Source organism: Planococcus citri, chromosome 4 (assembly GCF_950023065.1).
Source record: "Planococcus citri chromosome 4, ihPlaCitr1.1, whole genome shotgun sequence".
Lineage (NCBI taxonomy): Eukaryota > Metazoa > Arthropoda > Insecta > Hemiptera > Pseudococcidae > Planococcus > Planococcus citri.
The window spans coordinates 24,708,607-24,736,327 of NC_088680.1; the positions used below are offsets into that span (position 1 = coordinate 24,708,607).

General features: G+C 31.6%; 1 protein-coding gene across 4 annotated transcripts in view; it reads right to left on the minus strand.

The window, feature by feature from the left end:
- LOC135844642 (facilitated trehalose transporter Tret1-like) overlaps positions 1-26,626 on the minus strand; it is a 28,337-nt gene extending 1,711 nt beyond the window's left edge. The window contains exons 1-4 of one of the 4 annotated variants that reach the window (XM_065362893.1): positions 26,117-26,622; positions 10,710-10,951; positions 4,736-4,874; positions 4,445-4,630 (exon numbers count right to left, since the gene is read on the minus strand). In XM_065362893.1, the coding sequence (XP_065218965.1) occupies positions 4,445-4,630; positions 4,736-4,874; positions 10,710-10,769 (385 nt within the window). In that variant the 5' untranslated portion in view covers positions 10,770-10,951; positions 26,117-26,622. Of the gene's footprint in view, positions 1-4,444; positions 4,658-4,735; positions 4,875-10,354; positions 10,615-10,709; positions 10,952-26,116 lie in introns of those variants that run through there. The other 3 variants (XM_065362895.1, XM_065362894.1, XM_065362896.1) reach the window with 3 other exon arrangements.
- Positions 26,627-27,721: the final 1,095 nt, after the last annotated feature.

Sequence of the window (27,721 nt, forward strand, 5' to 3'; positions counted from 1 at the left end):
ATTTTAGATTGTTTATCGATAATCAAATGCTTACGTCGTAAATAATTTAGGTATGTAGTATGTACGTAAATTAGGTATAAGATTGATTATGGGGTCATTCCACTTCAATTCAACCAAGAAGTAGTAAGGGAGGGTCGGAGATTTTTTTGAAATTTTTCCTGTGGAAAGACGTTTTGAAAGGATGACCAATGGTGCAGATCCCAGCCCTCTTGCTCTTTTTTAAAGGCTGCTAGGGGGTGTCAAAGTTTTCAGTGAACTTGAAATATCACCCATTTTAGCAGTTGATAACTCGAAAATCGCAATACCTACCAAAATGGAACTTTTTCCAGTAGTTAGTCGTTTTGAAATGCTTTTTGGTGATGTCATAAAAATCAGTGTCGCCAGGTTTCTTTGTACGAAAAATTATCTCGAAAAGTTTCAAAACGTAATTTTCATATCGTTCTGACTCTCAAAAATGTTGAAAAAAATATATTATGGACAACGTTTCATGCTGAACAACATATTAAACAATTGGCATGGCATTATTTCGTGAAATCGATTTTAAAAAATTGAAAGTTTGCCAAAAAATTCGGTTTTCTGATTTAAAACATGAAAAAAAGTTTTGATTATTGAAGTTGACCCATTTGACTCCCATTTTTTAGGTATCTGTTGAAAGAGTTGAAAAACCCTTTTCACTCAATGAAATGAACTCATCGATCAAAATTCGAAAAAATTCAATTTTCAATTCAAAGCATCAAAAAAAGTTTAAATTTATTCAGCTGTCTTATTTTGATCTCTTTCTGACGAATTTCTTGAAAACGTTGATGAAAATAACATTTATATGTACTTATTGTTAGCAAAAAAATTAGGTAAAATTCGTTTATTTTTTGAATCTTTCTGAATTTGATTTTTTGTGATCAGTTCATTTCATCAAGTGAAAGGGGGTTTTTAACTCTTTCAACAGGTACCTAAAAATAGGGCTCAAATGGGTCAACTTCACCAATCAAAACTTTTTTTCAGGTTTTAAATCAAAAAATCGTATTTTCTTCGCAAACTTTCAATTTTTTAAAATCGACTTTACGAAATAACGCCATCTCCATTTTTTAATATGTTGTTCAGCATGAAAAGTTGTCCATAATATATAGTTTTCAGAATTTTTGAGAGTAGGAACGATATGAAAACTACGTTTTAAAACTTTTCGAGCTAATTTTTCGTACGAAAAAAAGTGGCAACATTGATTTTTATGATATCATCAAAAAGCCTTTGAGAACCCCTAACTATTGGGAAAAGTTTCATTTTAGTCGATATCGCAGTTATCGAGTAATCCACTGCTGAAATGGATGATATTTCAAGTTCATCGAAAACTTTGACACCCCCTAGCAGCCTTTGAAAAAGGGCTAGCGGGCTGCGATTTGCGCCATTGGTCATCTCATCAGATGTAAAGTTATTTCCACATGAAAAATTTCAAAAAAATCGCGTACTCCCCTTACTACTTCTTGGTTGAATTGAATTGGAATTACCCCCCATTCTTGAAAAATTCTATGCAATGCCTCGATCAATACCACACAGTTTGAAATTTATTTTGCATAATTTATCAGTGTACATAATAATTCCCTCCCTCACCTCTCAATGATCACTTGACTTTGAAAAAAAAATTCAGAATAGAGAATGCTTTTTTTGATGATCTAAAAAAGTCGTTTGAACTGTTTTTCGAATTTTTCGCTTAGGAGAAGTTACTTGGAGAAAGAGGTTGATTAAACAGATTTCATGAATAATTTCTCTAAGTGTTGGTGGAAAGTTTTCTGAAATGACGAATTTTCCAAACGTCATCTGATCTCACTTTTGAAAGTCTCCACAACAAAATAATTCGTAACTGCAAAAAATCTGATTGAAGAAAAATCAAGATTTGAAGTTTTTCAAAAAATGGAATTTTTTACCACAAATTTTTGAAAATTTCAATTTTGGATAGTTCAAAATCTTCTCTTCGATGATTTACTCAATTTTTAAACAAATTATGGATTTCGTCAACAATTTCTTAAAGAACCAAAGACTTCTGTTGGCAGGAAAATTTTCAAAATTCGTTTTAAAATACTTTCACGAGTACGTTTACAACATTCTACATAATTCAGAAATCGTAATCAAGTTCCAAATTTCTCTGGTGGATAGGTTCGCAGTAAGTGACGGGGTGGGGGGGGCTGTTCTCCAAGAAAAAATTTAACAGAAAAAAAGAATGAGTTAAGGCCCAGTCCAAGAAAGTAAAATATAAAAATGTTGAAATTGAAACAATGCAAAATAGGTACTGGTACTTGATAAGAATTGAAGTTATACAACAGTTTTTTTTTTTTTAAAATACTCGAAAAGTAATTAAAAATCATTTTAAACCAATATTATCTTGCAAACTGTTGAACAGAAGGACCGAACAACTTCAAAAATTGGCTATATAAAAATTCAAATAAAAAGTGCTGAAATGAATTTGAAAAAAAAGTAATGATTAAAATGAATTAGAATTTTCCTTTGGAGAAAACTTGAGTATTTCAAATTTAGTGGACATTTTTGGCGGGAAGGGGTTGGAGGAAGTCAATTTGAAAATGATTGAAAAAAAAACACACGAAGAAAGGTAATGAAAAATGGATCAAATGAACGAAAAATTCTGAAAATAAGAATTAAAAATGGGAAAATTATCATTATTTGAGTTGAGAAAATATAATACAAGTATCGTCAAATGAAATTGAATAAGAATGATAGAATTGAAAAAAAAGAAAGAAAAAGTGATCATTAAACCTCATTTTTACTTCTTTTTAAAAACAATTTTTCATCTGTTGGGTAATAGATTGAAATTTCGTTTAAGAGTGAGTGAGGGAAAAGGGGAAACGTTTATCACAAAAATATAATATTAAAAAAAAGACCGAAAACATTAAACGCAAAATATGTATTTTCCTCTGAATAATTTTTTTTATAATCGATAATGTTGGAATTTCAACAAGATCTTGTTTTTTTTTCAAGTTTGGTCTATTTTTCAATCAGTTAAGCTGTGTGTTTTTTTCTAGAAACATAATTTCTTGTTCAAATGCTTGTATCGTTTACAAAAAACTTAATTTCTTCGATATTTCCGTGCTAAAATCTCAAAAAATGCTTCTACTCTTCATTGTTTTTGATCATGATCGAGTTACGTATGCTTAAGTTCTTTGAAATTTCAACGAAATTTTATTTGGTAATTTTTTCTGGAATGTTCCTTGTCCCAAGTACCATAAATCACACACCCTTCAGAATGTCATTTTTTCAATTTGAAAATTAATTGAATCAAAAGACAGTTTTTCTTCCTCTCATTCCTGAGTAATTTTTGTCTTCTCCGATTCTCTACAGATTTATTTTTTCCAAAATATTCTAGAAATTTCGTTTCTGTGATGGAAAAATTGCATATGTAATTTTTGAAGAAATCTGCTTCAAAATTAAAAGGGCTACTGATCCTGAAAAATTACTTTTACAGCTTCTAATCGCCTTCAATATTGAAGTTCGACTGAATATGCATAATACATAATCAATATAGTTTGTATAGGACATTGAGAGATTGCTCGAGCTTAAAATTAGAGGTGCAAAAAACATTGAAAAGAGTGTTGCAGCTTCCTTCGGTTTTGAATGTAGGCTACCGAATCAAATTTTTGGGAATGATTTTCCTTCAATTAAGGTATGCTGAACAGATTTTACCTACTCGTATCATATTTTACGATTTCCTACAAGTTTATTTTGTGCGTAGGTTTGACCCACTCTAGTACCTCCAGCTAACTTACTAAGTAAAAAAATCTGGAGGAACTTATAAATATGTACCTAGTGAGTTGAATGGAATGATAACTTTTAATGGGAGTTCTATTTTAGAAATTTTATTTATATTTTTAATTTTCTTTTCAATGATGCAGTAATTTGATTTTAAAATATCACCTTTTTTGTTTGTTTTAGTTGGTAGTAGATATTTAAAAAAACACCTAATCTTAAGTTTTTTTCACTTTTTGAGTTTTAAATTGAGTAAAAAAATATACTCCTACGATGCAATTCCAAAATGCCAACAACAATATAGATAATTTCTCCCTTTCAAAGTTTTTCAAAATTGCATTCAGTTATAATGATTTTTTTTTTCGTTTTGAACCAGTTGCTAAAAATCTACTATCCTCCCTATTATAATTCATACATCAGTATTCGTTTATTTACCGAACTACTAATACACGTGTACTTTGATATTTGAAATTTTGATAATGTACGAGATTTGAAAAAAAAAAAGATGAGAAACCTCTACTCTCCTCCCTTCTCTAGTACCTATTTTACAATGAGAATGAGATATGTTTCTCGTTGTACTCGTACATAATAATATATCTACTACAATTGTACCGGGTACGGCATTATGCGTTGTTAGTCTTATCATCGTGTATTAAATTAACATCGAATTTAAACTCGGTTTCGTACTCATACATACCAATTGCTAATCCGACAATTACGTTGCCAGCATACAACATCCATATGGTTTGCGAAAACGTGATAAACGTCCAGCCGACAGTAAATGTAAATAATGATAATTGTAATGTGATCTTTCTACCGAATTTATCCATTATGATTCCCGCCAGAATACTACCAATCGGGTTCGAAAATATGCTCAAGCTAGCTGCAAAAATTTAACCGGTAAAAATTGCTGATTATTGACACGTGCGTGCGGTTATGGTTTGCGTTTAATTCTACGCAGCGGTGATAAAAATTTCTCAATATTTACCTATCCACGATAATGAGTCTTCTGATTGAACAACTACGATGCTTTCGTTGGATTTCATTTGTTCTAAAGCGAATGCGGGGAAACCCCGCATAACGCCGAATAGAAAATACGTCGTGTAGGCTATGCTCGTGTACCATGCCTGCAAAAAATAAACATTATCAGAGTTATAGAAAGTTGAAATTAGAATTAAAGCACAGTCTAAAGATAAACATGATTAGGATAAATTCGATTAACTGATTGTGAATCTTTCGCAGACTTGCGATATTTGAACTTTTAGCTCAAAATGCATTTTTTTGTGGAATTTGTTTCTCGAGTTCCCTTCGGATTTTAATGACATGAAAAATGTTTAAAATTGAAATGAAATTCGATCTTCACTTCGCAGTCTATAATTTTAAATACCTACCGCTAACTTACGAATATTTTTGAAAGGGTTTGCAATTGTTCTTCTACATATTAAATTTATTTCTATACGAGGGGGAGAGACGATACGTGAAAAGAAAAGTTTGTGACCTACTTTCAAACTTATGCGAAAAGTAATTTTGTATGTTGTATGTGATTAAGTTGATGTTGACAAATTTCCTCTACAAACGAGAAATATTCATCAAGTAGTGCCATTTCATTTAGACATTTCAAGTTCGAATCTAAGGGAAATCCCAAACCAACGCTTTTTTGTACCGATGTTCTTTGTTTATTTGAACAGGATCTCATAACAGACAAAATTTTCTGAATAAGAGCCTGTGGAACATACTGAATGAGAGAAAATCTTTGAAGAAAAACTTCTCAAACAGAATCGCTTCAAAACTAGCCAATTTCCACTCTATTTTTCCCGCTCCCATCGCAAAAAATGGCATTGAAATCAAAAATTAAAAATAGAGGAACTAAAATTCAAGGATAAAAAATACTTTTTTTTGTGAGTAGGTTCATAATAATTTGAATGCTACAATAAGTACTAAACCGAAGATTATGGAGAGGAAATTAGTCTTTGTGTTCTTCATCAGGAGAAAGAAGAATGGTTTTGAAAAATGGTTCCGAAATTCGGAAAGAATGAAGTCATTTCAACGTTACGCTAAAAAAAAAAACTGGTAAAAGGGTGAACTGTACAAGAGAACACCAAAGAAAATTTCTATCAATGAATCCATAATGACGTGAAATCTCTCATGAAGCTTTTTTTATTGGCTTGCTCGTATTTTTTTCATGATTTAGTTATTTGCTGGTCTTTTTTCAGTTGAAAGGCACCTTTGAAAAACTTTGTGATCTCATTCGAGAATTTTTTGAAGGAAAAAAACAGGTTAAAAACTCGTTTCAGGAAACAGAAAGCTGAATGCACGTGTATTATGAGCTAAAATATATTTTCAATCGATTTAATAGATAATTTTTTCTCTCTCTTTTTTTTGAAGAATTTAACAATACAGGTTCTCAGAATCAAAACTCTTCTGAAAAGTTGGAAATCGATTTTTTTCCCACATCTGTTCTAAATTACTTTTGTGCGATATGCCACCCCCCCACCCCCCAACTGTCTGTAAAACTTTGACCCAAGTTTTTGTATCTTTTGGATCCATCGAATTTGAAATTTGATACCATTTTTGCCCTCTATGGAGAATGGGGTTGGGTTGGAAAATTGAAATGAAATAATCAATTTTTTAATGGAGGATTTTTGACTATATTTTAATCGTTTGTTTCAACCAAAAAATTTAGTCGAAAAAAATGATTTTGGTGAAATAGGTATTCTGAAAATTTTCGTGGCAGGGTTGCCAATTGCTTCACGAATTGTGGTAACATCGTTTGAGAAAAGATCCTTTCAGAATGAATAAGTTTTGAAATGAAATTTCGTGTAAATCTATCTGAAAGTATGGGAAAGGATGAATTTTGCTGAGAAGAAACATAATTTCTGATATTTACTAAAAAATAATCATTGAAAAGGGGAGGGGGAGTGAAATTAATTCCTCAAGTACAAATTCATGAAATTGTAATATCGCTGAAAAATAAATATTTGCAGGAAATTCTTGTAATTTGCAACAAAATTGGAAAGTTTTCCAAATGTGCTCGTTTTTTTTGTTTTTTTTTTTTGACACAACATTTCTTGAAAACATTTCATAATTCACTCTTAACGACCAACAGTAAAATATTGATTCAGTTTTGACGCAACCGAACAAACGATTCGAATTTATTGAAAATCAAGAAAGTCTCAATATTACGATCTGCAATTTTTTTCGACCCCTTGATTGAAAGCATAATAACAATGATAACCACCTTGGTCAAAGTTTGAGTCATAGTTTTTTCGATAATCTGTCCTCTTCCTCTCTCCTCTCGACTTCGATTCATATTTTATTTTGGACCAACAAATCGATCATTAATAGGAGTGAAAAAATGGTTTACTTATCGTTTCTGATGATTTTCATCATATTTTTTAAAAATCAAAACAAACTTTTTTCTCTTACGAAGTGATTTTTCTTTATTTTCGTCGAGTTTTTGCATGTAATTGTAGGTAGGTAAATATTTACTCTTAAGTATTCCCCTTTGAATTATAATTCTATTTTGAATGAAAAAGAGCATATTCTTTCGCATAAGCTCGTTTCCAAGATTTTTTTTGTATTTTCTTCCTGGGGGGGGGGAGGGGACGCTAAATTGAAGTTACAAATCCCTAATTTTCATACCTCTATTTTAATCACTTTTTTTAGTATTTTTTGTTCTTTCAAGTAATTGTTTCATAATTCATAAATTTCAATGTGGCAACCTTGATAGATTTTATAAGCGTATTTGGATAATTTTGACATAAAAGAAAAAATCAAAATTCTTTGAAAAAGTTACCAAAATTTATTCATTTTTTTCAAATTCTTTCATTTTTTTTTAGTTTTTAATGTTTTAATGACAAATTGTCCCCTCACAAAAATATCCTTGCTCGTTTCTATTAATTTTAATGACTGGATAAAAATATAACATGAATTCATGAAATTGAAACGAATGATTTTTTCGAATATTTACTTTCAAATTAGGTTTCCATCCCATTGAACATTTTTGTAGTCCCTCCTCCAGCTCATAAAAAAAAATCTTTTTTGTAGAAAATTTTCCTTACATAATCGAACGTTTCAATTTCCCAATATTTTCAAAAAAAGGAGATGAACATTTTGAGAAATTTTTTTTTGATTTTTGTTCAATTTTCAAACATATTTCCTGAAATGGAGGGGGAGAGGAGGAGGAGGAGGAGGAGGAAGGGGATATGAGAAAAAACCGAATCAAGTTTAACGAAGAAGACGGTGGCCAAGATTTTTCGAAGGAAAGGAAAAACAAGATTTTTTAGGTTTTTATTTCATGATTATTCCTTGAAATTTTGAGAAAAAAGGTCTGTTGAAGGGAATTTTAATTCTTCGAAAAAATTGCCTCAAAATAGAAAAAAATAATTTATTTGCCTTCAATCAATTTTAGTTCCCAGAGAAAGAAGATTTGCTCTTTGCCCTGCCCCCTCCCTTGGTTAGTCAAGTCACTGGAGTTTATATCGAATTTTCTCATTACACATGTTTTCACCCCTCTTCCACCTCCCTAAAAAAATTGTTTTTGAAGAGAATTTTCATTTTTTCGATGTTTGTTGAATTTTTGGACATAGTATTTCCTCAAATTTTTAAGTTTTCTACTCTCAGATTCATTTTAGCATTTTTTGAAGGGAGGGGGGGTGATCGAGGAGATTTTCCAAAGGAACGATAGATTTTTTGAAGGGAGGGGGGGTGATCGAGGAGATTTTCCAAAGGAACGATAGAATGAGATTTTAATATGTATTACCTAATAAGGAATTTATAGGAAGAATTTTTTGACATTTTTTTGTTGTAAATTGAAAAATGGAACTGGTCAAACGCAGATTTGAATTTAAAATTTCAAAATAGTAGTCTACAACTAAAAAATGTCTCAGATCCCCCCCCCCCTCTTCACCAAAAAAATTACGTTTACAGAAAATCTCTATCTCTCTAAAATAAAACAATTTTCCATTTCCACTTCAATTACACTTCGATTTTTATAATTTATTGAGCGTTTATAAATTCGTAAATTCGTCCACCAAAATTTAACAGTTTTTCCGGACTTGAAAAAAAACCGTTCTAATACCTACCTACGTATCAAATTCGTTACCGAAATTAAACGACTGACGATATGGTACGATCAAAGAAATCAAGCTTTACAGTTTATCAAGCTGGTCGTTTTATCGTCAGTACAAATCGGTGATTCTTTTCTTGGTTCATTTGTAATTCGAACGAGATACGAATTACGAAGTACGAAGAATTTCAAATTAGAAAAATTATTCGCACAAAAATTACAAACCTTTTTAAATATCACTTAAACCTGTAGGTACATTCTATTATACGCTCACATATACGTATATTCGCGTCAATAAAGCACACATCTCTTGTTCATAAATAATAACGATCTTCCCCTCTGCAGGTTCCACTCCTCGCCTTCTTTAATCTTTCCTATTATTTAAAAAAAATTTATTTTGGTAACAATTGGATCATATGAATGACGTCGAATATAAAATATAACTGATATCAAATCTATCTCGAGTCAAAAATCATGTATTAAAAAAGCTTTGTCTGTAGGTGTTTTAAGTATAGAGCCAGTAGTCACGTGAATTTTAGGAAGTGTCCTCTTCACTCTGCTCCCCTATACCTATAGATAATTCAATTACGATTTGATGAACGGATGTGTACTTACGATGTACATTTATACATGTACTTTTTTTTTTTTTTAATTCAACTCTTTCGTTTCACCGTCAAAAATACCTACCTATATACTGATCAAATAGTGGTATACATGAAAAAAACAAATCAATAAAGAAAATTACCAATATTAAGATATTTCTCTCAAATTAATTCATCAAATCGTTTTCGATATTTTAACTCAAACAATATCTTCTTTCATAATACAAAATCTTATAATGTTAATTATTTATATACAACTGGTTGCTCGTTGTATCTTATCACGACATCATAAATACCTATAAGCGTTCACCTGTATTTTTAGTTCGATTACCTACCTTTCACGCCTTCTTAATTCTAATCGTAAACAGCCTATTTAGAGCTCTAAATTACTCAATTTTTGAGGTGAAAAAGATCTTTTCGTAATATCTATAGGTAGATATTCTCGTAGGTTTTATACATTTCATAAAAGTTTAACTCGAAGTTATAACCTGGTTAATCAATGCACAGTTCATTTAGGTCAAAAACTCTTATCAGATATGACAGTAAATTCCCTATACTTGTGTTAGTTTCATACGTTCTTACGTTCGTATCATTTTAGTTGTATTGTAAATGCATCGAAGCAACAGTCTACTACCTCAATAAGAGTATAATTTTCCAAACACAGAAATAATATAAAAATTAATTACATACGATAAAACATCTCATCTTTTAATTTCTCGTTCAACTCGATCATCTTGCGGTCTATTTCGAGGTGCGAATCACGTAATAAATTTCATTTCGACGATCATTACGTATTTTCTGGAAATACAGTAAATCCCTGGGAGAAAAATGAACCCTCGGTAGTCGAAATAAAATTACTGCTCGGAGAGAGCCTCGAGACGATTAAATTATTACACTATAAGGTCTCTTATTTATGGAGTAGGTGGTACCAACTTACTAGCAATAAATTGAACGGTGATAATGATAACGATAATTCTAGCATAACACACTTTTAGCACTTTATACGACCGAGGGTGGTTTTTTTCACTACGATCGAATACTTCAAGACGAGGATTTAGATCTTTTAGACGCGAATTTCATGATGACGATGACGAAATTTGAAAGGAAAATATCGCGAATAATTTATATGTCCGGCGAGTGACGTTTACGAGTAGAGGCGAATTCACAGCTATGGTCTATTCGGGTGATGGCGATTAATCAACGACAACGAGCAGTCAAATAATACAGTACTATAACGATACCCCATATTATTAGATAATATAAATACATGTATAAAACACATCGACACTAACCTGTCGTTTGAAAGCTGAGTTGATCTCTCTCGGTATAAAAGTTTGTTCTTTTTCGATCATGTTTTTGCACGTAAGTTCATATACTACGATGGTAACGTACACTGCCGAATTTAAAAACGTGATAGGTATACTAGACGACTTGAGAGATAGATGATAACTCTGTATACTTTACGGCTACACAGACACACACGACGGCTGTGTGAACCCTATCACTTGACTAGCCAACTGCTAAAATCAAATACCTACAAAAAAATAAATAAATATATTAAAAATACTACGGCTATCGTACGTCGGTTGGTGGCTTCTACGTAAGCGATAGATAAAAAAGAAAAAAAAGAGTAGGTGTTTTACGGATGAAAAAGAAAACCTAACCAGAGTTATCGATGGTAAATTAACTTTATCAATTAAAAATGGTTTTTGAAATTGGAATTAAATCAGACATATAAGGCGTCTTATCGATTATACGTAGCTGCTGTGGTACTTCGAGGGGCAATTTAGCCTTTTGCTTTTGCTGCAGCCTCCTCCTACAAAAGCTTGCCTCCGTATCCCCCTTCGAGTTGTTATCTTGTAATTACGACCGCCTTTCTGGATGCCTATGTTATAGTGTGAGAGGTAATAGCTGAAGTATTTACGAAATTATTAGCTCTCGAGATACTAAGTAGGTGTCTTGTACGATAGAGAAGAGCGAGACGAGCGACGTCTTTTTGCAAACAAGCGCACCGGTAACAACAGACTTTTCGTAGAAGTTAATTAATTCGACGCTCGAGAGAAAACAAAGCGTTAAATTAATTATTGTAGTATCATTTTAAAGCAATCAGCGTCTAGGTATGCGGATTAAGTGGGCGTATCTGTCTTATAGGTACATGTATAGTATGTAGTTTAACGTATTGTGTGCCAAAAAGGACCTCTATCTGAGCGAGCAGAGTATCAAATAGATGAAATTTTCCGATACATGAACGCGTCAGAGGTAGAGGTAGAGGTACGATGAGGTACCTTGTGGAAATTGGAGAGTTTTAGACTTTGGCATTTTGCTTCGAATGTAAGGCAGTAGTCGGGATAAACGGAGACATAATGATAGGCAGATTCTCAGCAGTGTAGGTACTCGTACTTGTACTTGGTGTTCCAGTCTCCTTTATAATGGAGCTGGAGCAAGTTGTCGTTGTATGAAATTTTACCAGGGGTTGTGTGTAGGAAAGACTCGTCTTCGACAAAATTTTTTCTAGTGGGGAAGAGCTAAACTGGGAGATCGTCTCGGAATCGGAATTGTTCGGATGTCATCGGAAATATATATTCGTTCAACTCGTGAAAATGATTAAAAAATACTTATGTCGAACCTGGAAAAATGAGTGGGGATTGAAATGTGTAATTTTCTACAATTTGGTCTGATACATATTAAACGACCCTGTTAATTTTTGACCAATTTTATGGGAACAAATCGCCTTAATCCTGAATCGAAGAACTTTCGTGAAGTAAAATGCCCAATGTGAACACGTGACAGGACCGTCAAACGCCAATAAGGACCCGGGGTCCCCGCTTAATGTAGTCGCTGTTAATAGAATAATTTGGATAATGGAATCAAAATGGGTTGGGACGGAACGCTTGCATCTTCTTACATGTAAATTTTATCGCTTATTGTAGTGAAAAGAGCATTGAGTTCGGTTAATAGAATTGATAAATCTTCAAAAGTTGGAGAAAATCACGGAAATTTGACGAAATTTAGCAAAAAGTGGATGAAAAAGGCATGTTTTAAACATGTTAAAATGGCATAAAAACACAAAATGAAAATTATTTTGTACTGAGTGAAAATTGGCAAAAAAGATGATGAAATTATTATAAAATTTAATAAAAATTCACCAAAAAAGTGTACAAAACATATTGAAAGACTAAAATAATGTACCTAACTAAGCAACCAAAAAAAGTACTGAAGTCAACTCCTAAAAAATCAAAAAGTGATGAAATTTCAACAGAATTTGGAATTTTCTGTGTTTTTAGAAATTTGTTTGTGAAAATGATGGAAATTATGCTGAAGGAAGTCCAAGTGTCCAAGCTTAATTTATGACTGAGGGAAAGATCAAATACGAGTAAGATTTTCGTAGTACGAGGTTATAATGCTATAAGCAAAGATAATACTGGATACATATTTCGAAATTTTCTCTGTACAGCTTTTTTCTAGCTCATTTCATTTTTGTGTTCAAAAATTGAAAATTTTCTATTGGAGGAAGCGTTGTCGTGATAATCTGACACCGGAAATGAATTCACCGTCCCAAAAAACCCTCTATTAGCCGAATTTTCAGCTCAATGGGCGACCAAAAGTTTTTTGGCCCCAAAAAATGCATGATCTCCTTTACTTTTTTTTGGATTTTTTGGAATTCCAAAAAAGTCGAGTAAAAGGTCGCCGATTGATTTCAAATTCATATAGCTTGAAAAAATTTAATTTTCTGTTTTGCATTTTTGGGGGCCCAAATGTAATTTTTAAAATTTTAAAACAAGAAACAAATTGACCCGAGCGAAGCCTAGGCAGTTTTTGAAAATTTCATTTTGAAAGGCCTAAAAACGATGTTTTTTTTTAGGCGAAGTTGATTATGAAAAAAAAGAAAACAGACCTGAGTGAAGTGAGGGCAAAAACTTTTGAAAATTTCTATTTTGAGAGAACTATTAAGATATTAAGAATGATATTTTTTTATGCGAGGAGTTTACTGTTTGACTTTTAAAATTTTAGAATTTCAAACATTTTTTTTTTTAAAGATGTTAATTTTGAGAAAGAAAAGAGAACAAGCCCAAGTGAGAACGATAGCTCTAGAAAACTTGTTTTTTGAGAAGCATAAAAACGATACTTTCTATGGGAGAAGTTCATTTTTTCACATTAAAACTTTAAAAGTTGAATGATATTTTAAAAAATAAATTGCAATTTTGAAAAAGAAAAGATAACAAGCCCGAGCAAAGCGAGGGTAAAAGCTTTTAAAAATGTGTGCTACCTATGCAAGAAGTAAAAAAACCGTTTTTTTCATCACAGGCCCTTCTTTTGCTGAGCTCTCCAGAAAACGATGGTCTGGGGCTAACTGCCCCCTTTTCTCCCCTTTCTTGACTGTCCTGCACCTTGAGATTTTTTTCAGATGAATGTAGTCCAGTAAGCCATAGATCATCATTTACCTATACTGGCTTCAAAATGATATCAATCAGAAGTAGAAAGATGAATAAAATTTGAGAACGAAATTTCTTTTTGAAAATTGAAATTTTTTCCTCAAAAGTGGGCTTTTAAAGTTTGGAAAATCTAAAATTGGCCACCCAAAAGTATCCAAAATTGGCAAAGTGAAAAATAGAGAACAAAATTTCACCAAATTGAAATCGACCTAGAAAGCTGAAATTTTGTATGTTCTCTATTTTTCGCTAGAACGTATCATCTTGAAGCGCTTAACTGATCACACCAACAGACACAAAATATTGCCACAGTTTCAGTTTGGCTTTCAAAAACTCACAGCAACAACACACCAACTGCATCGTCTCACCTAAATTATCCACCAAGGTTTTGAAAATAAACAGTACACCGCCACAGTGTTTCTCAACATTATAAACAAGCTTACGACTATATGGCATTCCGGTCTCCTACAAAAATTGCAAAATACTCAAGTACCTTGTTACTTATTTGATATTATCAAATTGTTCTAATCAGACCATTACTTCCAGATTTGCATAAACGATTCACTTTCGGACCTTAAACCTATCTTCAGAACCATACCTCAAGGAGCTGTTCTAAGTCCTATGCTTTTCCACATCTACTGCTACGACATCACAACTTCATCAAATACTAAAATTCTTCAATTTGCAGATGATACCTGCTTATGCACCCAAAGTAATAATCTCTCCAGTGCAATCGACAAACTCGAACAAAGTATCAACACCACTAACTCGTGGCTAAAATCCTGGAAACTTGAACTCAATCCAAACAAAACAGTTACAAAAATATTCACACTGAAATATCGCTGCAACCCTGCCAGAAACATTAATATGTATTGAAAACACTACAATAGAATGGAGTGATGATGCCGTTGAATATCTTGGAGTATTCCCCTTTGCTTGCTTCTTCAATATTGGGCAAAATCGCCCTTCAAGACTCAAACCGAAACTCCCTCATAATTTCTTTTAGGTTTCTTAGCCCCAACTCTTTTCTTTCTTAAGTTAAAAAATAAAAATAATAATATTCTTACAAATTATCAAACTTACTAAAATCTTCTGGCTTTTAATTTTTCCAGTTGAATACCAAAGTAGCCACTTTTAGGGTAGCTGCCTACACAAGGGAAGTATCCGAACTGACACAAAAATGTTGAAACCGAACCCGATTTCAAAAAAGCTGTTCTCATTGAATGGCTTGAACAATGCTAATCATGGGTACTCATAAAACTGTTTCTATGTACTTGCACAGCAGAAATGTAGAGTAGCCTAATTTTGAAAATGTCGTGACAAATATTTCAGTTGATCATAATGAATATCAAAAATTTTCACATGTGATTAGTTGTTGGATTGGGGTGATAACATAGGCTAACATTCCACCAATCATGCATCTTTTCCATGCTTCCAATTTAGATTCTTATCATAAAACTTTGTTTGGAGTGCTCAATATCTCTAAGCACGCTGTACGCTATACCTATTATACTAAAAGTGTTTTGTTTTTTTTTCAACTGCGTAGAAGGCAGAAACGTAGGCACTAGATGTAGATAGTACTCGTATATAGATACTCATTAGAAGTTTATACTTAGATACCTATCAGTCTTGAAAACAGACAACTTCTCCCTCGTGTTGGAAAAAGCCTTATTAGCTACCTACTTATTAAAATTATCATTTTTCTTTTATAAATCTTCATTTTTTCTTCTATTTTATCGATTTTATCGGTGATTGAGTAATTATTTCCGATACAGCTTCGTGAGTACTGAATGTTTTGTGTCAGTTCCTGTCTAAATTTATCTTTTTTAAAACTTTTTTCCTAATTATTATTATTTTTTTTACAAATTTTATTTGGTATTTTTATACATTATATTGCATCACTTTGTTATCGTAGGCTGATAATGAAAAGATTGATCACTTCTGAAACCGCTTAATTATTTATTTTTTTATAACTAATTGTACATCGAGTTGTAATTTGGGTTAATTCTGGAAAAACTTATATGTACCATGGATACTAGACCTTTAACCGATTACATCATCAGATCTTTGAACTCTAATTAGTTGAACGTTGAATGTAGATTAGCCTTTATTTTTGTTCAAATGATCCATAAAGTGACCCAAGGCACAACTCACCGTTCTACAAACTTATGCTGTTTCCAAAATAAGTATAATATACTGTTTTTCAATCAAAAGTCATGAAAAAAATGAAAAATTTCAAATTAGACACCTACTTTAAATTTGCAAAATCGTTCCTTTTTTGTCTCAAAAAAATTAATATTGGAAAAAAACTAGAAACCTTACAGAAAAATGAAGAGAAACAAAATTGTAGGACACAAAACTTCCTCTCCTGGCAGAATTCAATTAGTTCTTTCTGGGAGGTTTTCCTTTTCAAAATATTTTAAGTATGAGTTAGACATTTTAATTTTATTGGACTTGTTTTTTTGGAACTTCATACATGGATTTGAACCGTATTTTTTCATAAACAATTTCATTTTTGTAATTTTTGTGCCAATTTAATATTTTATTTTCAGTTTGTATTTTTGGTAGGGAAAGAGGGAGGAAGGGAGGAACAGATGAACAGATGAATAAAATTCTGCTAAATAATATTTCTTCTTTGTTTTTTAATTCAAATTTGAAATTGTCTATGGATTTTTTTCCTTTGCCTCAGTCAGAATTTTCTGAACTGTTTTTTATTTACATATTCATTTCAATTCTAAACTTTTAAAAATTGAAAAACTTCAACCCAAATAAGTTTTGATACCTTTCCCCGTTTTCCTCCCCTTCGAAAAATATTTAAATATTTGAAAAAATGTCTGCTAAATGCCCTGCTTTTTGACGTTATTCTGTTTGTTCGACCTACTGATTCTCACCAATGTCTGAACAGCCCCCTCTCTTCCAAGAAAATATTTGCTACTTTCGAGACACAAGTTTTTAAAAATAAGCGGATTATGTTTCGCAGGATTGTATACGTATTCAAGTGGTAGAAAATTCTTCAAATTAATAAAACATCCAAGTTTCTCACCTACCAAGTTTTTTCGTTAATACCTACCAGATAGGTATAAGTAAGCGTATGAGAATACCCACGATCGAAGAGTAATGATTAGGGCTAGGATTCTTATGCGCTGAAAAAACAGTTTTAAGCGCTTATAAAAAGCAGTTAAAATGGCCAAAAAAAGCAAAATTATGCGCCAAAAAATCTAAAAAAGCGAAAATAAGCGGTTTGTAAGTGCATCATGTGACATATCAAAATGCAGGCATTTTTAAGCAGAATGCGAAAATCTTATTGAATTTCCAATCAATTTTAAACTGAATTATTTAAGTCAGAAAAATACCGAAAGTCATTTATTTTAGATTTAATTTTTGAACAAAAACATTAAATGTACCTACAAGTGACAGATTACAAGATTTGGGTAAATAAAAACTAACTGAATCAAAATTCAAAAGTTCGTTTGCGAAATCAGAGATTGAAATGTTTTTATTTTTTTTTCAATTAAACTAGTTTGAAAGGGGCATACATCGCAAGCGCACATTGAAAGAAAAAAAACACATCGCAAGCGCAAATGGGTTTGTACACCATTAGAGCAAATGCATAAAAATTATGCATCGCTAGCGCAACAAAGAACGCCGCTATGAATATATTTTCCCGTTCCACTTTACGTAGGGGGTTTCAAAAGCAATCTAAATTGCAAGGCCGTCGAGAAAGGGGGCAAACGGGGCAGTTTTCCCCGGACTCGCACTTTTTTCAGGGCCTGGCAAAATAAGGGCCTATGATGAAAAAAAAACAGTATTTTTTACTTATTGAAACACAAATTTTCAAAAACTATTGCCCTCACTTCACTCGGACTTGTTTTCTTTTCTTCTTCAAGATCAAGATGGAAATTTCTAGGAAAAAAAAACAAGTTTTAAAATTAAAAAATGAATTCCTCACAAAAAAAATCGTTTTTATGCCTCTCGAAATATAAATTTTAAAGAGCTTTCGTCTTCGCTTGGGCTATTCTGTCAGCTGTCTTCTTTTTCAAAATCACCCTCCTTCAAAAAAAAATACCTAGTTTAAATTCTACAGTTTTAAAAGCCAGACGAAAACTCGTTTTGAGGCATCTTGAAACTGAAATTTTCAAAAGCTTTTGCCCAGACTTGCCCTCGCTTTGCTAGGACGAATTTGTTTCTCATTTTAGAATAAACAAATTTGACATTTGAGACCTTCAAAAATAAAAAATTGAATGAAATTAAAATGTTTATAAGACATAAATAAACATTGAAAAATATATATTTTTCTGCCACAACAGTGGGCAAATTTTCAGTCGACACCCCCCCTTCAATAGCTTCTGATTTAGGATTGAGGCCCAACACGATATTTGCCCCGACCCACATTGGCTCTCAACGGTCCTGTCGAAGTGTTTGTGAAAATGAGGGTAGCGAATGGCCCCTCACAAAATGATCCTTTAGATGAGACAAATTCGTTATTGGAATCAATATATTTCAAAGGTAATTTCTAGGTTGGAATTCGTTTTAAAAAATGGGACACCTAAATTATGTGTAGTGCGTAGCCTATTCTTGACTTGAGTTATATTTTTATTGGTGATATTCATTTTTATAGTCAACCTATTTCGGGTACCACTGTTTATAAAAAAACGTTTCACCCTCGGCGGCATCCTTTGTTGCGCTTGCGATGCATAATTTTTATGCATTTGCGCTAATGATATACAAATCCATTTGCGCTTGCGATGTGTTTTTTGTTAGGTGATTAGCGCTTGCGATCTACGCCCTTTGAAAGTGATTTTTTTGACAAAACAACAAAAATTTGAGTTTTTAGAACGATTTTTTGTTGTTTTTCTTCGAAATATGCGCTATAGTACTTGAAAAAGCGCTAAAAAAGCGGTTATAGGCCATTTTTTGCTGAAAATAAGCAGTTTTAAGCATTTATGGTCTAGAAAAGCAAAATTATGCGCTAAAAAATTTTGCAATTCGGCTTAAAAATGCATGAATCGCAAAAGAAACATTGTTATGCGGTATCTGCTACAGCGCATTCAGACAAGCATTTGCATAAAAATCCTAGCCCTAGTAATGATGAAAAAAGTTTCCAGTTTCTATCAACTATAGGTACCAAGTTGGCGATTAATTGATAAGTGAACTTGATACACGCTGTTTAGTTCTTATTAATTATTCCTTTGATTTCGATTCCTTTTGTATAATTTATGTAGGTGTTTATTTTTATTCTATCAAAAGATCCTTGGCGTAGTGTAATTCAAAAGTCTCAATGTCGTGGGTATTGTTTTCGAGTGGTATTCGTTCTAACCTCGTGCTGTTTCATGAAATTGCTAAGTCGTGTTTAAACATTCTTCGTAAACTTGTAATAATTATTCGAGTTTTTCAACTTTTCTGAGCTAAATTTGAACATAGCGAGTTTAATTTGATCCCACTTTGATATAAAAATAAACGTTGTGTCGATATTTTACTTACCTTAATAATAATTTAAAATTTTAATAGGATTGGGGTGGGGGTGGAGGTGAATGTTAGTTTTAGAAAGTTGTTAAATGACGTCAAATAGTGTGGGCCTGAAACTTGGTTCTGTCCTTCTCTCCTCCTCGATTTTTTTTTTGGATTTTATATCATTTTGATTTAAAATGCACGTAAAAGGAGCTAGTGCTTTATTTTTCATGTTTCCTTTTCTTTTCAAATACCTTATTAAAAAGTACTTTTTGTGTGTGTTTTTTCAGAGTAAATTACTCGTACATTTAATATACATTTCCACTGAATAATATGGAGAGAAAAATTAATTTAGAAACAATTTCAACTAAAATATAATGACTGTGTAACTGTTTTCATAAGTACATATAATATCAACCTCATCGTAGACTATTTTGCTCTTTTTTCAGGGGTTCCAAACATAGCTGACTTTGAATGAAGTGCAGAAGAATCCCAGCAAAGGAACGTTTTCAAGAAATGGAAACATTATTCCAGGTAAGATTGCAATTTTTTGCTTAAAAAAGGAGATTGGAAACCAAAAATTGCCTCAGATCGTCCTATCGACGTTTTAGTTGAACTTTTCTTGGACGATTTTTCAAACTCACTACTTTAAAAATTGGAGTACCTATTTTTTAAATGTCATTTCGTGGTCTAAACGGTTCTTCGAATAGGCCCTCATGACCTTCAAAAAAATGTCGCCTATTCAATTAGAATGAAATCGTCTTAAGAATCATGATAGATGTTAATTTATATCTAAATATTTACAAACAACAAGCGGTACGCACGCTTCTCAGATATACAAAATATTATTTATTTATTTTCTCTTTGCTAAATAATTAGCCATATGGTGTGGTTAATGTTTAGCACGTGATTCGTACACGATGAAATGTAATTCGAATTTTTTACAAATTGTAAACTGAAACTATTTTGTCTTTTTTGGGAGGAGCATAAACGTGATGAGTAAATGTTTCGAAACACAAAGGTCACATTTTAAATTAGATACATTGATACAACTTTCGAGAGACTGAAAAATTAAAATTCTCGGTTTTCATGATCGAAATTGATGACCAATTTTTTGTGATTAATTATTTTTTGCACGAGGTTTTTTTCCAACGTGTTTGAGTATACGGTACGGTATAGACACAGACATTTTTTTGTTTTAATGGGATATATTTATCGAACTTTGCGCTGCGGTAATAAAATTAATTACTGATGAATAAAATCAGTGTTGAGTATTTGGAGATTTTTTAGTCGCTTAAATTTTTCACATTTAATTTACAAATGAATGAAATAGTTTTCAAGGTGAATGAAAAAAATTCTAGACATTGTTTTCGAAACGATATTTTTTACGTATTATTTTGGTTTTATTTTTACGCTTTTTCGGACTGTTATGATTATAAATTTTCGTATGCATATTTTCAAAACAAGTAGAAATTTTTTAAAAAATACGAAAAGCTTGACAATTCACATGACACACTCATAAATTGCAATAATATGTACTTATTATCAAAAATATACGTAGGTACCATACGAAATGGTTGGCGATTACTTGTGTCATAAACACCGTCATAAATCATGAACGATGAGCAAATTACCAGGATGCAATAAATTATTATTTTTATGAGTTGAAATGAAACGAAACAGTGAAATGAGTGCTTTTCAATAGGTGGATAGGATACTATTTCGGTCGCATCAATTAATCAATAATTCGTTTTATAAATTTTCAAAAATAATCATCATCGATTTAAATAACCCTACTGATGACCACGTACCCCAATTTTTATCGTTAGATTATTATATGTACAATCTTGTACACTTGATGCAATTTAACAAAAAAAAAAAAAAAATTACTCATTTGGTACGATTTCGACGATTTTTGTAGAAATTGTGCGAAACATGTATCAGCAGCACTGATTGATTATAAAGAGCTTATCGATTATATTCGATATTTTTCAGAACATAAATGCATACAAGAGATATGTGTAGGTATTATCTACACACATGATTTGATTTTCTCTTTTTTTTTCCCTTTGCAATATTATCACAGAAGTTACGGTTTACGGTTCACTGGTAGAATAAAAGCTATTTATTTGCTAATTTTTTTTACCTTGCGATTAGCACGAAATCGATTAAAATCGGTTTCAAGTGAGGTTTTTTTAATAGTGGATGCATAGAACAAATAATTTCGTGTGCTGTGGTATGCTATGGTAGTCCATTGATGGGTTCTATTTTCGGATATTGAGCAATCTACGTGATAATGACCTTATTTATCTACTTATTCGTTTATGATAACGACAATGGTAATTGAATATTTTAGGGTTTTAATCTGCTCTTGGACATGAAAGCTTTAAATACTATCTATCTACCTATTTGAGCATTTTTATTTGAAGTGGATTGAAATTTAGTTAGGTAGTTGAGCACATTTGGCTTTGGTGTAGAGTAGTTCCTTTTTTTTTTTTATGGAAGAATAGAATGTGTTGCCAGTTTTTAATGGTTGAAGGGGCTAAGTTGGAGTGAAAGTGTAGTTTTTTTCCTTGAAATTTTAATAGACTTGATGGCAAGTAATTTTAGCATTTTATTTTGGGAGATGGCAAAGTGGAGGTTTGAAAATACATAACTGAAAGCGAGTGATTTGAAACTGATGAAGCAGGATTTCATAAAATTATTTAGAATATTATATGTAATCAACTAAGCATGATGTAGTTTTGATTGCCTAAATTGATAAAAATCATAGGAATCATTGAGAATAAAGACAGAAATAGGCTATTAAAATATTTTACGAGAAGCGAAAAATCAACCTAAATAATTTTTGTAACTTTTGACGATTTTTGTATATTTTGTTTGTTCTCAGTGAGATCATTTTACTGCGTTCAAACTACTTAAGTGAATGACTAAAACATTAAGTCAATCATTATCAAATAATGCTTGTTTTACAAAAAAAAAAACAACTTGAAAATGTGTGAAATAAGTAGGTAAGCTTACCTATTTCAAATGTTTTTAAATTTAATTTTTTTTTATATGTCATTTTAACAATTTGTTGATCTTTTACGCTGCTTCGGTTCCATTTTGCTCTTTTTATTGTGATATTTCATCAATTTTGGATAATTTACTGTGATTTTTACCCCTATTTTATAAGATAATAATATAGATTTTTTTGTTATTTTTGCAATTTTCAACTTTTTTTCATATTTGGGGAATTTTTTTTGGAACATTTGGTTCAAATGGAAATGTTCAGTGAATATTTTCATGAGATTTAAATCAATTTTTGAACAGTTTTGACACAATATTGTTCAAATTTATTGAAATTTCAATTATTTTTGATGGTTTTTGGTGATTTTCATAGCGATTTTTTAATTTTTTTTAGGATACTTTATGCAATAAAAAATTTCATTGCGTTCTAAAGACATTTACATAATTTTTGGTAATTCTCAACCATCGCAAGGCTACTTTTGCCAGATTTTCTCAAATTTCGAGATGTTTTTTGTACTTTTACTTGTGTTTTTTTTATTATTTTTTGTCAATTTTCTAAAATGTTTTCATGGAAAATTACACGAATATTTAATGTTAGGTAGCTTTGAATGTACGCCTGAGGGACAAAAGAAAAATAAAGGGGACAGGATTCGCATCGAGTTTGAAAAAAAGTTATTCTTATCATGCAGAAAAATTTGAATGGACATCAAAAAATAAACAAATAGGTCAAATTTTAGGGCTTGAATTTTGTGTCTCAATTTTTAGCGATTTTTTTCATGTAAAACTCACGATTTAATCAAATTGAAAAGTAGAAGGCTGAAATTTAGTGTATAGTACCATATTTTTGGCATTCAAAATCGATTAGAGGTCCTTTCGAGCAATTCTGAAGCCTTCAATATATTTTTTAATTTTTCAGTTCTAGAAAGGTACTTACCCAGTCAAAGTTGATCATTTTTTTTCGGGTTTTTAAGAACCTATAATAATATGTACCTAATATCAAAATGCCAGAAATCGAGCATTTTTTTCGATTTTTTTTTATATGTAAGTCTGACATAAGATTAAGAATTCATCGAAATTTTACCAAGTTCTCAAAAGTTAGACATAGTATTAAGGTAGAGTGGGGTAATTGCAAAAACGGGGTAATTGCAAAATTGTGACCTCATGCAAACAAATATCAATTTTCTGGTTGTGCCAACTAGGGGGTGTCGAAGCAACGACCTTTACCAACACATTCTCCTGGTCACACCTCGCGGGGTTCAGATTGTCGCTCAGTAGCAAACACTTTTATCAAAGCATGTTGAAACCACTCATAAGTAAAGTGAGAGGTGTTTTTTTAAAAAATGCATGTGAAATAGAAAAAACTGTCGATTTATCTGGAATTTTCGCGATTTAGGGTCATGAAGGAATGAAGTTTAAGGTAAGATATCGCAATTTGAAATTTTTTTTTTATTTTGGCCGTAAATTGCGTTTTTGCAATTACCCCAGAAAAAATCGACTCGGGGTAATTGCAAAAACGATTTTTTTTTTCATTTTTGCACCTACCACAAATATTTTTTTGCTCCAAATAACTTGAAAATGGTTCGAAATAACAAAAAAAATAAACTTCCACGGTCACATGATGAGTTACACGTTAGAGAAGTGATTAACAGTTTTACTGAATTTTTAAATTATTGCTCCTTTTTGATGTTCTACTGATATATTTGACGAAAAATGTATTTCTATGACGAGTTTTTTACATAAAAAACATCAGAAATGACCAATAGTTGATTTTTTGTTCATTTTAGCGAGTTTTAAAAAAAATAATTTTTCAACATTTTTTCACTCCCCTAACATTTTTTTTTGGGAAGTGGAAAACTTATCGAATTTTTCACCGAATCAAGACCACGAATACATCAAAAGTTAGCAAATGACACGTAGAATACAGTGAGTGTGTTGAAAATGCAAAAAAATACAAAAATAAAAAAATATTGTCCACTTTTGCATTTACCCTAACACGGGGTAAATGCAAAAGTCGATTTTCAAATTTTCAAATTGCAATTTTCTCCACGATTTGTGAACCAAATTGTACCAAAATTTTACCATTGATAGAGAACCCCCTGAAGTATATGTGGTACAAATTTCAGCTTCATCCGTGCAATAGTCTTCTCACAGCGCCCTCTCAAAGTGTCACTAATCAAAAAGTGCTTTGCAATTACCCCACTCCATCTTATACAATTGAATTGATCATTTTTTCCCAGTTCTTTAAAAGGCTGAAATAATGTATGAATAATTCAACATTTTTTTGCCCCAAACCCCTGTGCAAAAAAATAATATCCATGTCAAGAATTTCCGTAAATCATTAAACCAACAAAAAAAGATTGGAAATGTTTGAAAAAGTCACAAAGGCAGTATATCTGAGACTCGAGTTTATACAGGGGATGGGCCGGGTGGGCAAAAGTCAGTTTGCAAATTTGCAAACATTGAAAAATGAAATTTTCACATTTAAAAAAAATTTTAGTTTTTTGAAAAAAAATCAAAAACTAAGCATCATAGAAAAAAATTAATGACATTATGACGACTGGAAATTTAATTCTCTACAATTTTGGTCATGTGTAATTTTTTTGTAGGACGTTTCGTTTCGTCTCCACGTCCATTTTTATGAAACTCACTTTGCAATATTTTTTCAAAAGTTCATTTTAAAAAGTAGGTATAATTTTTTTTGAAAAAAAAACAAAAACTAAGCATCCTACAGGAATACTAATTGCATTATAACGATTAAAAATGTAATTCTCTACAATTTTGGTCAATTGTAATTTTTTTGTAGGGCGCTTCGTTTCGTCCCCAGATCAATTTTTATGATTTTGATGAAACTCTACAATTTTGGTCATGTGTAATTTTTTTGTAGGACGCTTCGTTTCGCCTCTAGAAGTGGTAAACTGACACATTCGCGATTTTCGAGGATGCAAGCTGACTTTTGCCCACCCCTGTATAATGTTGAATTTCATTTTGGCTATTTTTGGACATTTTTTTTTGAAATTGTAAAAATTTGTTGGAAACGTCTGAATTTTTCAAAACTACTACAAAAAGGTAGGTAAGGATTGTAATTTTTAAAAATATCATTTGGAAGATTTCTTACTCTTCATTCCCAGAAATAAATTTTAAATTTTTTTTAGCAAGATTTTTGATTTTTCCCCCATTTTGAAACTAAAAACTCCATTTGGTTGATAATGCCTCAAGAGAGTCATCTGAAATTTACATTTCATTCTTACGTAACTTTTTAGTTTTTTCCAACTTTTATCTCCAACTTCTCCCCTCCCCCTCCACCTTAAAAATAGCAAAATTGTATCCATCCATTATTTCCCACGCTTTGAAGTTATAGATGGGTTCTTTAAAATTTGTATTTATTCGCTGAACTCATCAACTTTCACGAATGGCTGCAACTTTATACGTCGTTCAGCCAAAATTTTTAAAATAGGCATTCGCAGCATCGCTGAACATCTGGCTATTGCTTTCGTTTCAAAGTTTCATCCTTGACCCTCATACCCTAGTCGACTGGTCATTCATCCAATGTCAAGGTCCAATGAAAACGTTCGAATAGCAGAGAACTTATTCCGTAATTGTTAGTCGAGTTATACAAATGCATTTATTAGTAAAGTAAATCCAAAAAAAAGGTCTATTTTTAGAATTAAAATCGATAAGTAGGTATAAATACTACACAATACAAAGTATGTACTCGTAGATACCTAAATTTTGTGTACGACACAGAAACATTCGTTTTTTATGCAAATTACTCGCGTTACTTACTGGGTTAAAATCTAAAAATATTTACCTACCTTTTTTTTTTTTTGCTATCGTATTCTCAGAATTTCAAACACGAGTATACATATAGGACCTAACTTCCGTAGGGGATCCTTTTTTTCAGCGGATACGTTATCGTTGCCGAAATCTTGTATGGAAAAAGGGCATGCACTTTATAAACTCACACAAACACACCGATAAAATTTCGAACAATATATCAAACGATACAATGTCACGTTGGAAATTTCGCGAATTGTATGCATGGTTACAATATATCTTTCGCTTTTAATTTACCATATCGAGTTAATGATTATAATTTTTTTTTTGAAAAAAAACTTTTGGAATACCTATAAAAATACATTTTGCGAAAAATACAACCATTTGGTAATCAACTCGTGTATGTACACACTTCATTAATCGAGCACTTTCTAGAAAAATTTACCTCATCATCGTTATATTAATTGTTTTATCTATAGCGAAAAATGAAAAAAAAAATGTTCGAAAATTAATTAGGTACACTACAACTCGCGAGTAATTAAATTTCCACGAAAGAAAACTGATTGAAAATTTTTTGAATCAATAAAGAAACGATTCGAAATGTACCTACCGAGATAGGTAAGTTGTTTTAAAGAAAGTAACAGTCAAATGAAAATTTACCTAGCCAATGTTGTTTTAACATACTCGTGCCAAAATATATTTATTCAACTTGATTGTTTACCGGCGGGATACTCGACTCGAACCTCTGTAATAATTTATTATTATTATTTGGCAACGAGCACGTGTGATGGTAGCTGATTAACGAGTCTATTAGTCAAGATAGTTGAAATCGTGTCCAAAATCAGAAACAAGGTGAAGTTCATTAACGAAAGGGTATCGTATCTTTGACCGCGATGAATTGCAAAAACTAGGGAACTAGAAAACAGGTGGAATTTTAGACAGTTCGGTCGAGCGAATGAATACTCTTCCTTGATGTGATTTTTTTTTATTTGATCGGAGTAAACTCCAAGGTTTTGATGTTTTGCTTTATCGATTGATATAGAATTGAAACGAGATAGATTTTTATTTTTTTTAAATTGCGAAGGAATGAAAAAGGATTTTTGTGAGAACCATTTCAGTTTTTAAATATTATAAAATTATCGATTAGGTGTTATTTCAATGCACAGGGTGTCCAAAGAATAAGCTACCAAACTTAAAATTTGAATATTTTGAGATGAAGTTGAGTGATAGGTTCATCGAAAAGCAAAATATTGGAGTCGAATCAAAAAAATAAGTTGATATTCGTATTCAGACACTATATTTGACATTTTTTCACATTTTGGTCAAAATTTTGGGCCTTCTCACGAGCTGAATGTCGAACCTGTGAAATTTTTGGAGAGTATTTTTGAGAGTACTCTGCCTTAAAAAATGTTAGGGAGCCAATGATAGGAAACTTATAAAAAAATTTGAGCAAAATTGGAGTAGGTTCTTGAACACCAAATCGAACTGATTTGATGAAGCTCATTCATCCTATTTTTTTAACGTTGCCCTGTTGAATTCAAATTTTCAATTTGAGGACACCCTGTATAATGCAAAGAGATGTAGATACAATATTGCGAATTGCAAGTAATTAAATCGATACGATAATTTCGCCGAAATATTTC